Raw genomic sequence first — 15,363 nt, 5'->3', positions numbered from 1 at the left:
GGTTGGAAGAGCCAACTGAGCATGAAACGCGCGCCATACGTACAAGTATGAGCAAATAGTTCATACTTCAACTTTCCACTCCACTCGTCGAAAAAGAGTAGCATTCTTGATGTAACGGGTGCGTGGCAGCGGAAACAGTCTCCTAAATATTATAGAAGCCTGTGCCTAGAGTCATTTATTTAGCACTGGACTCGTATATTGTATATTGCTGAAACCCAGCTTTTATTTATAAATTATTAAGATAATACTATTAAGTTTTCTTTCAAACTAAACCAACCCCCCCCCCCCCCCCCGAATTCTCTTTTTCTGAATGTGTTAATGTCTGAAAAAAACATATTTGAAAACAGAGCTCCGCAATAATGTATTAAGAGGTCGTCTTGTGCATTATAACCTGCAAAACAAAAAAACAAATATCGACTTAAATTTAATAAGTCAGGTCAAAACAAATAGTTTGCGATATAATACTACGGCGCCAAACTGACGAACCCGATGATGAACAAATGCATTAATGTTTACAGAAAAACAGCTGTTTAAACTCTTGAATACCATTATCTATCTAAGGACTAAGGAAGCTGGTTTCATGTAGTTTGGTGTGTGTAGGTTATTTTATTGTAGTTTTATTTATTTGGAAATACCAACTATATTCGTGGCTCTTAAATTGATGATGATGATGATGAATAACCGACTAAGGTTATATTAATCTAAAAAATACTGATTCGCTTACTATTAAAGTATAAGTTGTAGATAACCCTAAGAAATATAATAAAATGCGTTGATTCTCACGAATACTAAAAGAATGGTGCTAATTCCTGTAGAAACCATTTAATTTTATTTTAAGTTACACCAGTAATTTTCTTATCCACCAAAAAGGTAAGAAACAAATGATTGACGGCTATTAATTTAAGAGTAAATGAATGAACAACCCGGACGAATTAAATAGGTATCTCGCTGGTATGCAACCCGTTTAACTTGTGCTGTCAACTTAATTCTGTCGGTCTATTGGCCAATGTAAAATTTTTAGAGAGTCGTATTACATTTCTGCTTAAATTGACGTGTGTTCCATAAATTTTATGCCTATCGATTACCCGTCCCTCTCCCTTTCAGATAAGAAAATGACAGGTATAACTTAAAATAAAATTAGATGGTGCGTACGCTAATTAGCACCAATATTAAAATATTCAGAAATTAACATCAGCAAGCAAACTCGCAGCTTCAAGTTAACTGATAAAAAGATGATAATATTACGACGTACTCGATACTCAATATAAATACGGCGTGTAACATTCCTTTCGTCATAAGCAATCGTTTCCTAAACAACAAAAGTACAGTGATCCATTAAAATGATTTTATTTGTTACTTTATTGGGCTTAGTCCTAGCGCTTGGCATTTACTACATACTTGGAAGTTATAACGAATTTTACTGGAAGAAACGTGGAGTCAGATTCTACTCGAAGAACAAACTGACAGGACCCTTATGGGAATATATTATATCAAATCAACCGACTTTTACCATCATCCACGGCATATACAAGAAATACCGGAAGGAACCAATAGTTGGAATCGGACAGTTATTCACTCCGACATTTCTAGTAATCGACAAACAGAACATCCAACACGTGCTACAATCTGACTTCCAAGCCTTCAATCACCGTGGAACAGAAATCAGCAAAAGCGATGTTCTCAACGACAACATCCTCTTTATGCACGGACTAAGATGGAAGCTTATGCGTCAAAACATGACCCCGCTTTTCACAGCAGCGAAACTGAAGGACATGTATTACATCCTCGACAAAAGTGCACAAGATTTTATGGACTATCTGAAAAACGATCCTTTGAAACTGAAGTATTTACTAGGACAGGGAACAATGATACGCACAGCTGATCGTTCAACGGTATATTCTCGACTGATTGCATCTGCCACTACCCTCATTACAGAAATACAATTATGATTATTATACTACCTACATTACATCCCTTCACCCTTAATTCATACTACAACACCAACTTAACTTATAGTAACCCTTACAAGAAATCTTAACTACTAAACTATTCTATTACAATTTTTATAGGTACACAAAAATTTACTCTTATACAACTTATCATTTACAACAAACTTACAGCTAAAACTTATATCTAACTTCTTTTCCTAATCTACATCTCCGAATAGGACGGGTATGGGGCGATATAGGGATAGGCTTAGGCGTCGTCGGTGCGGTTGCGATCGGCTGGTTGCCAGACTCCGGTTCCGACGTCGCTTCCTCATACTCCGTGTCCGAAGTCGTAGCCGCCCTGGCAGGCGACGCCTGTGTCCCCGGCTCCGTCGACCCCTCCGACCGGTCACTCACTGACCTGACCACGTCAGACTTGTTGGTCTCTTGACTACTATCTGTTTCCCTAGAATCTGTGGGGAAAATGAGTGAACTCCGTGACCTACGTTTTAACTGATCGACATGTCTATGGGATTGTACACCATCACCATCAGAGACCTTGAAATTAGTGGTACCTAAAGCCTCTGTTACCTTACCTGGCACCCACTTCTCCCCTTTTAAAAATTGACGGTACCATACGTCGTCGCCTACTTGTATATTCCTACCAGTTTTTCCTCCGGCCGCGTCCAACTGTCGTTTTTGAGCTAGTCGTACTTTATTTTCCCTATCTGGCTTTATTATATCTAACCGAGTACGTAATCGTCTATTCATCATTAATATAGCAGGACTTTCGCCCGTCGACGTGTGTTCTGTGTTCCTATAATATAACAAAAATGTTTGCAACGCTTGATTGATATTAATATTATCTACTATTGCTTTCTTAATAACCCTTTTCATTGTTTTTACGGCATTTTCCGCAGCCCCATTCGACGAGGGGTGATATGGTGCGGTAAAAATATGTTCAATGCCGTCTTTCGAAACAAAATTTTGGAATTCCTTACTAGTGAAAGGTGGCCCATTGTCACTTATAATTTGCTTCGGCAGTCCCCACCTACTCCATAGCTCCCGTAACCGTTCTATAGTAGCGCCGGCCGCGGTACTGGGCACTTGAAATACTTCCAACCACTTGGACATAGCATCTACGATGACTAGATAGGTTCTACCATTGATGGGCCCCATGAAATCCAAATGGAGCCTGGCCCAGGGCCGCTGCGGCCACGGCCAGGGCTGCGGCGCGCGGCGCGGCGGCGCGTCGGCCACAGCGGCGCACGTGCCGCACGCGCGGCTCGCCGCCTCCACCGCCTCGTCCACGCCGGGCCACCACACGTAACTGCGTGCCAACGCCTTCGACTTCACTATGCCCATATGAGGTTCATGAATTATTTCAAGCACCCTAGTCCTACATTTTTCCGGAATCACTACCCTGTGACCCCACATTACACAACCCAGTTCTTCATACAATTCCTGTTTCCTATTAATGTACGGCTGCAACCCTAATATATCGCAGTCTGTAGGCCAGCCATCGCGAATATAACTTAGTACCCTGCCTAATATGGGATCACTCTGTGTATGTTTTTTAATTTCATTGTAATTTAAAAGTAAAGCCTCCTGCGCAAAATGCAAATAAGTTTGCTCGGGTATTTTATCATTATCCTTGTTATTTAATTGTTCCGTAATCGGCAGTCGTGATAGTCCGTCGGCACAATTGTCATTGGATTTTATATACTCAATATCGTAATCGTACGCTGACAAAATTACGGCCCAACGTTGCATGCGGCTGGCTGTCATGGTGGGAATACCTTTACAAGGATTTAGTATTGAAACTAGCGGCTTATGATCTGTTCGCAAGAGAAAATGACGACCGTACAGGTATTGATGGAATTTCTTCATACAAAATATTATCGCGAGGGCCTCACGGTGGATCTGTGAGTAATTCTTTTCCGCCGGTGTAAGCGAGCGCGAAGCATAGGCCACGGGCCGCTCGCGGCCCCGGTGGTCGCGCTGCGCCAGCACGCCGCCCACCCCGCACGGGCTGGCGTCGCATGTCACCACCACGGGTCGCGACGGGTCGTAGTGCGCCAGCACGTCTGCGCTCGACAACAATTTTTTTACCTGGCGGAATGCCTGCTCGCATTTACTATTCCACATCCACTCGACCCCCTTACGTAATAGATTGTATAGCGGCGATAATACAAAACTAAAATTTTTAACAAACTTTGCAAAGAAGTTAACTAAACCCAAAAAGGAGCGTAAATCCGAAACATTTTTCGGTGTTTGGATTTCCTTTATAGCGTCTATTTTAGAAGTATCTGCTTTTATACCTTCCCTTGATACAATATTCCCCAAGTATGTAACTTCATCTACCAAAAATACGCATTTGCTCCTTTTCAGCTTTAATCCGTTACTATGCAATCTCTGTAGAACCATACTTAACGCTTGCAAATGCTCCATTTTCGTCTTGCCCCCGATTATGACATCATCTAAGAATACTTGAACATTTGGCACTCCTCTAAATAAGTTCATCATTATGCGTTGGAAAATACCTACACTTGACGCTAGACCGTAGACTAACCTATTATAACGGAATAATCCCCGGTGTGTGTTAATAACCGTGTATACTTTTGATTCGTCCAATTCTATCTGGTTATAAGCTTGAGATAAATCTATCTTGCTAAAATAACGTGAACCATTTAACCCCACTAATACATCTTCTATCTTTGGCAACGGGTAGCGGTCGATCAGTAAAACCGGATTTAAAGTCGCCTTATAATCCGCACAGATTCTAAGTGTACCGTCAGGTTTGTTGATGGGCACGAGCGGCGAGGCCCAGTCGGAGCAGTCGACGGGCTCGATGACACCAGCTCGCAGCATCTCATCCAACGCCGCGTCGACTCGCTCGCGCAGCGCATACGGCAACGGCCGCGCGCGATGGAACACGGGCGCCGCGTCCTCTCGCACACGCAACGTCGCCTTGCCTCCCGCATACCGCCCCAGTCCCTTGCTGAATATCTCCCTATATCTGTCGAGTAAATCACAAATCTGATTATCTAATTGACCCGCTTTATGAATCGATACAAAATTGCAGTACAACTTAGGTACATCAATCTGGAGTTCGGCTAACCATTGCCTCCCTATTAATGTAGTAGTACCGTCCTTTATCACGAACAATTCTAATCTTTTTTTTCGGTCCTGGTATCGAACTAGTGGCCGTATTATGCCTAAAGGTTTAATTTTAGACCCATTGTAAAATCTCAACACTGTATTATCACTTTCTATACACAAATGAGAAAAATAGGCATTATAAGTATCTTTGTTTATACACGAAATAGCGGTTCCCGTATCTATCTCCATTGTTATCATTTTATTGTCAATAAAGACCGGTATACTCACAGCCTTGTAATTATTTAACGATAACAGGTTTATATTCTCCTCGATGTCCCCGTCGTCTTCCTCGCTGGACCCGCGACCGACGTCACCGAAATGAAACCCTCCGCGCTGTCCTCCCCGGCGGTGGTAAGGCCTTCCCCGCGATGATTGTCCCAGCTGCTCCCGTTCCGGGCACACCCGCCGCAAATGCCCTGTAGCTTGGCATTTACTGCATACGTAATCCCGGAACCGACATGTAGCAAAGTCATGGTTAGTCGCTCCGCAAGCTCCACAGTTCCTAGTCCTAGCGGCCGCCTGCCGCCGCGTGTCAGCTGGCCGCGCGCCCGGCCGCGCCGCCGCGCGCGCCGCCCCCGCTCCGCCAGCCCGCTGGCTGCCCGCCGTCAGGGCATGGACTTCACACATCGATTTCGTGCTCGTGGAAGTATTACCGCAGCCATTGTCCACCACGGCCGAATCCCTCTCCGCCGCTTCTAAGGAACTCGCCAATCTCACTGCTTGTGCGAATGTAAAAGAGTCTTCTTCCGCGAACAACCGTTGCCTGATGACGTCACTTCTGATCCCACAAACAAATTGATCCCGCAAATTGTCGTTTAAGTTCGCTGCGAATTTACAATTGCGAGACAACTTTTTTAGTTCCGCTACGTAAGTTGCAATGTCTTCTCCGTTCCCCTGTCGTTTCTGTCTAAATCGGTATCTCTCCGCTAATAATGACGGTGTCGGTTGTAAATGTTTTCGCATCAAGTCGACCACGTCATCGTACGTTAATTCCGATGGCTTCTTTGGACTTGCGAGGTTGACGAGCAACTCATATGCCTCCTCCCCCATAGTTGCAATCAACGTTGGCAGCTTCAATTCTCTGTCGACCTTGTTGACCTTAAAGTACATCTCCAGTCTGTCTACGTACGACGACCACGACCCGGACCTCACATCAAACTCACTTAGCTTGCCGATTGACATTGTCTATTGTTTTATTATGTTCGTAACACGCGTAAAACCCGATTTTATTAGCCTGTCGCCACTGAAGTATTTACTAGGACAGGGAACAATGATACGCACAGCTGATCGTTCAACGGTATATTCTCGACTGATTGCATCTGCCACTACCCTCATTACAGAAATACAATTATGATTATTATACTACCTACATTACATAACAATCAATCAACAATCAATTAGCAATCTCTTCGATACTTTTTCTACGTTCTGTAGTGCTGCCATAGGAGCTGCCGTCTTCGGAATTACAACAAAATCCACCTTCGACTCGCCATTCCTTAAAATGTCTCAAGATGCCTTAGCGCCAACTCTAAAAACAAATATTAAATTCACCTTAACGTCTCTATTTCCAAATGCAGCAAAAGTTTTCGGACTCAAATTTTTTGGGGATCACGAATCCTTTTTCATTGGAGCAATAAAACAAGTGATACGTCAAAGGGAAAAGGAACACGTGAAAAAACATGATTTTGCTGATATTTGTGTTAGTTTACAAAAGAAAGGCAAGCTTAAGGATTTAGACACTGGTTATGAGTTGGAACCGACCGATGAGATACTGGCTGCACAAGCATTTTTCTTCTTCCTTGCTGGAGTTGAACCTACTGCTGCATCCCTATTTGCCACTTTCTTAGAACTAGGAAGATTGCCTGATATTCTTGAGAAAGTTCAAAATGAAATAGACAATACTTTCGAAAAGTACAATGGACAAATGACGTATGAAGCTATTGCTGAAATGGAATACGTGGAAAAAGTGTACAACGAAGCCTTGAGAATGTATCCCCCGATTGGTATCTTGACGAGGCAGTGTGTCAAGGATTCAGTATTGCCTGTTGGCAACATTAAAGTATCTAAAGGTACGAAGATTTTCATTCCTGTATATTCTCTACATCACGATCCCGAGACGTACCCAAATCCACACGTGTTTGACCCGGAAAGATTTGCAAGCGACCAATCTTTGAGTGATATTTCTTACATGGGTTTCGGTAAAGGCAATAGATTGTGTATTGGAATGAGGTATGCAAAGATGCAGGCGAAAGCTGGAATAGTCCATTTGTTGAGAAACTTTTCTCCGAAAACCACGGTGGGAAAGGGTGGAATACAGTTCAGTAAGCAACCAATAGCAGTTCGACCAATCAACGTAAATGTTCAATTAATACCAAGAAAGATCAAAAGCTATTGAAATTATGGATGTGTGTTTAAATTATCGTGTGTTCTTTTTCAATTACTTGTAAAATATCTCAGGTTTCTTGTCACTTTTATAGTAGTCATCAAAATAATAGGTACTTACAAAAATAAAGGAAAATGTTTTGCGCAAGACTGAGAACAAACGTAGACATTACACTAAACATAATATATAATTAATGAATCATTGTAAATATATTAAATAGACATGTAAGTATACATATGCAATGGCCCCGATTCCTGCAGACACCTAATTTTATTTTAAGTTATATCTGTCATTTTCTTATCCGCCAAAAAGGAAAGCGACAGGTGATTGACTACTGTTAATTTTAAAATAAATAACTGAATGCATAAATAAACCCTTGCGAATAAAATGGGCATCTCGCTAATATGCTGTCAACTTAATTCTGTCCGTTTATTGGCTTTTTAAATTTCTACCTAAAATTGAAGTGTGTTCCATAAATTTTATGCCTGTCAATTACCCGTCCCTTTCTTTTCAGTGGATAAAAAATGACAGGTATAACTTAAAATAAAATTAGATGGTGTGTAATGGAGTTAACACCAATGTGTATGTAATAGTGCGTGCGACGGTGAGTCATACGAGTTTGTTTTTTTATAATTCAACTACGACCCGCCCGGCTTCGCTCGGGTGCAATGCTGAGGAAAAAAATACCTCAAAAATAACAGTATTTCTCCACTATTTAATGGATGTTATTATACATATAAACCTTCCCCTTGAATCACTCTATCTATTAAAAAAAAATGCACCAAAAATACGTTGCGTAGTTTTAATAAAGATTTAAGCGTACATAGGGTTATAGGGACAGAAAAAGCAACTTCGTTTTATACTATGTAGTGATAAATGTATAAAACATTCTACACCTGTGCTTAATTAAAAAACATATTGACAATGTTTGGTATTTTATTACATAAAGTACTACTGTGCACCGTAAAAACTTGGTAACTTCATACCATATTGCTTATGCGATAATATGAATGGCCACAGTTATACTTGCTTGTCTAGACTGTTCCAATGTCATAATATATTATGACACACTACACTGACATGCAGCATTAATGAGAACGTTACTGCATACACTTTATGTCAAGCACAGTGTACAAATAAACAGTGGGTAAGAAAAACACCAAAAAAATATGGAAGTATGATGTTGTAGGCATTGGCTGATATTTGACCCTCCGCCAATTTGTCTTGTGGTTCACCAACACGTTTGGGAAAAAGTTCAGAATCTTTTTTATTATTATTATTCAACGTAATTATTATGGATAAACTAGTTGAAGGTCAATTTATCACTTTTGAATCGACGTCTATGTTTAACTACCTACTTACCCTCTAATTTTGAATGTTATGTATGCCGTAATTGTCTTATATATTAGTTAAAATAACGCCCAGCAACGCGCTCGGTCTGCGATTGTTGAAGTTAAGCAACTTTCGCAAAGGCCGGTCATAGGATGGGTGACCACAAAAAAAAGTTTTCATCTCGAGCTTCTCCGTGCTTCGGAAGGCACGTTAAGCCGTTGGTCCCGGCTGCATTAGCAGTATCATAGCAACATAGCATAGTTAGCATTGGCAGTCGTCGTCAATCCGCACTGGGCCCGCGTGATGGTTTAAGGCCCGATCTCCCTATCCATCCATAGGGAAGGCCCGTGCCCCAGCAGTGGGGACGTTATTAGTTAAAATACCGTTACCTTTTGTATAAAAATAACGTTGTAACGTTATATATGTGATGTGGTTGAACTTTAATAAAAATAAATAAATAAATACGTCAAAATAAGCAAGAATCGTTATTCACTGGGTGCTTTATATTTGGTTAATTATATATTTGTTTTATATTTGTAACTGTGGTGTCCCTTTATAATAAACGTTTCTTTCTTTCTTTCTTTCTTTCTTTAAGACGAGTACTGAAGTCGAGGTAGTCCGCGTAAAAGATGGTGTAATGACCTCAACGCTTATCGGAGTGGTTGGGCGGAGGTTGCGGATAGCAGAGAAGAGTGGAAGAATCATTGGGAGGTCTTTTTCCAGCAGTGGGATCAAGTATGCTAGATACGAACAGTGGTCAAAGGTAGTCACACTGAAACTAACACGATTCCCTTCGGCGTTTTCTTGTCCAGCCTAGAAGTTACTGAAATGAGGTAGTTAAAGACCGATTTGTGCAAACCGTTACTCGAGACATACAGATAGACAATGTTAATAGCCTTTATTGTATTACATGGTTATCAAAATTTAGTTATTTGTTTATAATGTTTGTTTACTTACTAAATACTTACTCAAATTAAGCAAATCACTATTTACTAATTTACAAATTACTAATTATTACTATTTAGTTCCAACGTTTGCAAGCGTTGGACCACTGTCACATCAGTAGACTGTGATACTTACAACACAATAGGCACTCGAAATTTCTAGTTGTGGAATATTATGTAAAATAAACAATTTTAATAAGTAGCTTCTATCATTTAATATAAGTGATTCCGTCTGAGTGGACTAAACAGGTGTTTTTTACCGGTAAAGTAAGTATTTTTATACATATTTTTATATAGACAGGCACACAACTCGTCCGGGTCTTGAGCCTTCAGAGCCTTTAGCGCTCCCTATTTGTCCGGCCAAGTAGTTAATACGATCTGCGACTTATCTACAATAAGTCACGTCAAAAAAAAAGCACACAACTCGCGCCCGTATTACACTCCTCATCCTAATAGTAGGAAAGCGAACCCTAGAAAACCCTACGTCATCGACTACCACGAGGAGACCAGTGTCAGAGGGCACGGGAGTGCAAAACGAAGCGCAAGCGCACTATCTACCTTTTTCTCGAAACGATTTTTTTTAACTCTCATAACTCAGGTTTACGTTACGCTCAGCCACGTTCATGTGATGGTAGCGAAACGGCCAAGCCCCATATTTTGCCTAATGTGTAGAACTTGTGAAGTTAGTTTTTGTAAAGTTAAGGCGTGTAAAGTTAGAAGCTTGGCTCTACATGAGATCTGATAACATTTTGACATTGCGATTGAGATCTCGTCTTGACAACATTTTACATGAAAATATTTTTGTTGGGTATATACCCACTGTTTGAATAGGCTTTCTAAAATATACGGTTGCCTCACCTAATCCAGTAGCGTTTTGTGTTCGGTCACGAGCATTAATATGTATACACTTTGGTACCATGTCACATTAACTTTTTTGAAAAATTGAACTGTAAGTCTCACTAAATGTCAAATATGTTAGTGCGACAGAGTCTTAAAATGGGTACATTATATTGCTCATGACTGTAGGAGAAAGTTATATGTGACATTTTGGTGCAATGTACGTCATCGGATACCAACTTAACACCTCGCCCATTCGATAGCGGTCATCAAGAAGTGTAAAAAAAATGGCGAAAAAAATCAAAACTAAAATCCAAATATTTTATTAAAAAAAGAACACTAGCTGTCCGCCCACGACTTTGTCCGCTCATGATTCCAACTTTAAAAATGACAAGTTTCATAAAAACTTTGAACCCCTATTTAAATCCTTACGGGTTGAAGTTCACAAAATCCCGTCTTAATACCTACGTCCTAAAAGGAACCCGCGCGCAAAATTTGAGACTCATGGCAATGTAGCTTCTGAAAATTCATGATGAGGGAATTAGTCAGTTGCCTTTCGCTTTTATATACAAAGTATTAGTGTACGCAATACTGAGGGGAGTGATTCGGCTTATGATTCTGAATTAATATCAAGTGTCATTTTCACTCAGGATGCCGTTCAAGCGAGTATGGGACGCGTCGTGCCCCCGCGAGTACGACCGCTGGGAGGAGGGCGGGGTCACGTGGGTCATCCAGGACCTGCCTCCAGAGGACGATGACAAGGCTCTAACACTGATGATGAACAATCTGATACCTGATGGGGTCCTTTGTGCTATCAGTGGTGAGTTATTATTTTATTACCTCATCGTCTCCCTAGCGTTATCCCGTTTTTCTCAGGGTCAGCTTACCTGACCTGAAGATAGGACAGGTCTAGTTTTTTACAGAAGCAGTTTCCTGTCTGACCTTCCAACTCGCGAAGCAAAAACAACACGTGTCAGATTATGTCACATACTTCCGAAAATGCATTTCTCGGGAATGTGGTTTTCCTCGCGATGTTTTCCTTCACCGCTGAGCACGTGATAATCTGTTGCACAAGTATTAGATTCAAAATTCAAAAGAGTCATTATCAAGAGGAATTTTCCGTGGCAAAACTCATGAAATTTGTTTTTTTTAATTATTACGATGCCACTAACATCCTGTACACTTAATCCTCAATCTAATGCAACATTGACAGAACTGGACAAGGACCCAGTGAGCGTGAGCAGTATAGTGAAGTTCTGGCAACGGTGTCTGCGCCAACGCATGAGCCTCGCCTGTTACGCAGTGCAAGAAAGACAGAGCACGCTAGTTGCTCTTAACTGCTGCATTGTTCAGTGTGCTGGAGAACAAGGTGATTATCAGGTGAGAAAAAAGCAAACTATTAGTTTAGATAGACGGGGTCCAGGGGAACTAAAAAGGCCACATTCAATCAATTCATCTTAAAAAAGCAAAATTGCTATTTGACATTTGTTAACATTACACACTTATTTTTATGTGCGCAAATGTCAAATAGGAATATTACGTTGTAGATGAATTGCTTCGATCTGGCCTTTTTAACCCGTTGGGTTCCCGTTTCTGGTTCATATATGTTTGTATAGTGTTCACCGACTTCTGACACACAGCAACCCAGTGGGTACTGGCTTCACAAACGGGGAGCGCCGGTTTGATCCCCGGTACTAGACTTGCACCAATGAGATATTAATTTAAGTGCAATTTTCACCAACGTGTTACAGTTGATCTAACAGAAAACTCGATGAGGTGTGGGTACAGAGTTCATCTTGCGATGGATTTACCCTTGAATAACTCAATTTCAAATATAATGGTAACTTTTTATTATATTTTACCTATTGCAGATAGAAGGCGAGGCATGGAAGAATGTTTACAGCGTATTAAAATACATAGGAAGCAGTTTCGACGTGTTCAAGTACCTGGGGTTGGATAAGGTCCTGTACGCTCTCGGTCTGGTTGTGCAGAGAGAGTACAGAGGGGCAAAACTAGGCGCTAGATTATTGGCTGCTAGGTAAGTGATAAATCTATACCATGCCCTTTTGTTACTTTAAAATTCGAAATTCTAGATTCATCCATAATGAAATTACACGGGGTTGAAAATGACATGAATGGCTTCATAAAAAGGATGCTACCGATGGTACGGCACGTGCCCTTGTCTTTGCTCGACTTGGCGGGGGCACCGCCGTGCCCCCAGATTTGCGCAGCTTCTGGTTTCATAAGTCAACTACTTTTATAGTCGTAACAAATATCATATCGCAGACTTTTAATACAAGTTTTAAGCTAGGTCTTAGCAAAAACCTATGACGTGATGAGTATAATTCTTAATTATATTATGTAAACTTTGAGAGAGGAGCTACTTTAATCTGTTAAAGTATTTACTTAATTATTATTGTTTTAAAGTGGTATGTGTTATATAAAATACCCACATTATATAATGTTTACTTTAATAAAGTCAATAATAAGGTCTCAAACACTATTCTAGCAGAAACAGCCGGCGCATAAAAAGTTCTATACGTAACTCCTGACGTTTTTATAAAGGCAAAGGCGGAGTAAATTATTCAGATTTTGCTATGAATAAAGGAATAGGCGTTTGCCTCCGGGACAAGATTGATAATACAAAAAAAAGTAAGACACACAAAATAGCAACATCGTTAATCTATTACAAGACATTACAGGGTGCGAAAGAATTACTAGTGATATTACTCATTATATATTATATGATGATGATGCTTAGATCAATAATCTTACAAATTCGGACTTACATAATGAGCTGAGCACTTACCTTTTGTCTAGCCAAATAGAGAATGCCATTTGAGCCAAATGTAGAGGTATAATCGTTATATACGACATTCCAAAAACATTAAAATCGTGTCAATTTTAGCTATTTTACTCCGGAATTTTCCCCTGGTGAACAATTTTCCCCGTCGAAAATGTTTTTATTTTTTTTTTCATTCCAGGGAACCACTAGGCCTTGCCCAAGGTATAAAAGGTACGGCAAACGTCTTTACTGGTCCGGCTTCGCAGAAGTCAGCGGCGCGAGCCGGCTTCGAAACCGCCTTTCAAGTCACCCTCAAACAACTCGCTGATATCGGCTTGAAATATCCACCTGATGACAGAGTTATCAAGCTTATGGTCAGAAAATATATTTAATTTAATAGTTTTTTTTTTATATGGGTGTGTTTTTTAATAATACAGTGTGTTTGTGATAAATGATAAGGGAGTGTGCTGCCGAAAATGCTGTTCGAGTGGAAAAAAACTGGACTGAAAATCTGAATGGCATTGAAATGATAAGAAGAGAGTATTGTAGTGTGAAATAAAATGTTGAAGGGACGGAATTATAGCGTTGACAGCGACTCCTCGAACGGCGATTCCCGGTACGGCGAGTCTCTTTACGGCGAAAGGCTTGACGTCGCGTGTCTCTACGACACGTTCGCTTTTCCCTCTACGTCGAGCGATTTTTTTATATAGTTAGTACAGTCATGGTAAAAACTGTTTGGCAATCCGCTTTTGATTGTTCAAACATGTAGAAAGAATGAATGAAAGTAGACATAATATATGTTAAAAATTTATGATGTAGGTGTAAGGTAGAGTTAGAAGAGGAAGACCTAGGCGTAGATACAGCAGGTTAGAAACTGTATTAGATTGAAAAATGAATAAAAAACCAGCAGAATACTAACTACTAATATCATTAAATATAACATAAACAGCCTACACACGTCCCACTGCTGGACACATGCCTGCCCTCAATCAACCGGAGGGGGCATGGACCAACGGCTTAACGTGCCCTCCGAAGCACGGAATCATCTTATTTTTCCAAGCCTGTAAAGTCCTAACCAAACACAGGACAGTCTCAGGAAGTAATTTCGACAATTTCCCCATCGAGAATGGAACCCGGACCTTCAGATCGTGAGCCTAACGCTCTAACCACTAAACCACAGAGGCTGTTAATATTATTATAATTAATGACAGCATATTTCCCTCGCCATCCAACGGGGCAACGCTGCGAGCGTGATGGGCACATTCGGTCGAGAGGTGATAAAAGGGAGCATCTTTAATTGAGCTTTTTTAATTTAGTTTTAGTAGTATAGTTTCAATTATTTGTAATTTGAATGCCTAAAGTAAGTGATTTTAAGTTATGTAGAGGTATTATTCTGTTTTGTTTTATATTTGTATCTGAATCTTTTTTAATAAGTATTATTTTTTATAAGTATAGAATAGACGCGATCATAATGTATATGTACAAAAAATTAAGTACTTATATTTGGTTCCTCATTATCTCCCTTGCATTATCCCGTTATTCACAGGGTCCGCTTACCGAACCTGAAGATGTGACAGGTCCGGTTTTTTACAGAAGCAACTGCCTGTCTGACTTTACAATCCGCGAAAGGTAAACCAGCCCAATACGGATTAGACATTCTCTATATTCACGGTGTTAGTGACATCGTAACGAATACTGAGGAGGATGATTCAAACCATGATTCTGAGTTAATATCAAGTGGAATTTTCCGTCGCAAAATGCATGACTTTTTTTTGTTCTTTTTTTTTAATATTTTTAATTCTTTACTTTTGTGATGGAAAATTCCACTTGATATTAACTCAGAATAATGAGCTGAATCATCCCTCTCAGTATTCGTTACGATGTCACTTACACCCCGTACAGGTACATACAGGTAGCCGTACAAGTAGGTACGGATGTTAGTGACACCGTAACAAATACTGAGGGGGATGATTCAGACTATGATTCGGAGTT

The 15,363-nt window shown here is 40.4% G+C and overlaps 2 protein-coding genes across 2 annotated transcripts; both read left to right on the top strand.

Annotated features, from left to right (window-relative positions):
- Positions 1-1,310: 1,310 nt before the first annotated feature.
- Positions 1,311-8,400, top strand: LOC126382177 (cytochrome P450 6B5-like). Its single transcript, XM_050031964.1, has 2 exons — positions 1,311-1,843; positions 6,492-8,400. The coding sequence occupies exons 1-2, from the start codon at positions 1,341-1,343 to the stop codon at positions 7,483-7,485; spliced, it is 1,497 nt and encodes a 498-aa protein (XP_049887921.1). The 5' UTR covers positions 1,311-1,340; the 3' UTR covers positions 7,486-8,400.
- A 1,591-nt stretch (positions 8,401-9,991) lies between these two features.
- LOC126382153 (uncharacterized) lies at positions 9,992-13,775 on the top strand. The gene is made up of 5 exons (XM_050031926.1): positions 9,992-10,016; positions 11,237-11,406; positions 11,800-11,966; positions 12,458-12,624; positions 13,571-13,775. The coding sequence occupies exons 2-5, from the start codon at positions 11,238-11,240 to the stop codon at positions 13,761-13,763; spliced, it is 696 nt and encodes a 231-aa protein (XP_049887883.1). The 5' UTR covers positions 9,992-10,016; position 11,237; the 3' UTR covers positions 13,764-13,775.
- Positions 13,776-15,363: the final 1,588 nt, after the last annotated feature.

This window comes from Pectinophora gossypiella, chromosome 3 (assembly GCF_024362695.1).
Source record: "Pectinophora gossypiella chromosome 3, ilPecGoss1.1, whole genome shotgun sequence".
Lineage (NCBI taxonomy): Eukaryota > Metazoa > Arthropoda > Insecta > Lepidoptera > Gelechiidae > Pectinophora > Pectinophora gossypiella.
Note: the sequence above shows the minus strand (reverse complement) of the source record. Positions and strands in the feature narration are given on the sequence as shown.

Bases quoted from the DNA above. Each gene is read 5' to 3' on its own strand.
- LOC126382177 (XM_050031964.1), top strand. From the start codon at position 1,341: ATGATTTTATTTGTTACTTTATTGGGCTTAGTCCTAGCGCTTGGCATT. The intron at 1,844-6,491 runs GTATTTACTAGG...ACAATCAATTAG, and splicing joins AACGATCCTTTGAAACTGAA to CAATCTCTTCGATACTTTTT.
- LOC126382153 (XM_050031926.1), top strand. From the start codon at position 11,238: ATGCCGTTCAAGCGAGTATGGGACGCGTCGTGCCCCCGCGAGTACGAC. The intron at 11,407-11,799 runs GTGAGTTATTAT...CAACATTGACAG, and splicing joins GGTCCTTTGTGCTATCAGTG to AACTGGACAAGGACCCAGTG. The intron at 11,967-12,457 runs GTGAGAAAAAAG...TACCTATTGCAG, and splicing joins GAGAACAAGGTGATTATCAG to ATAGAAGGCGAGGCATGGAA.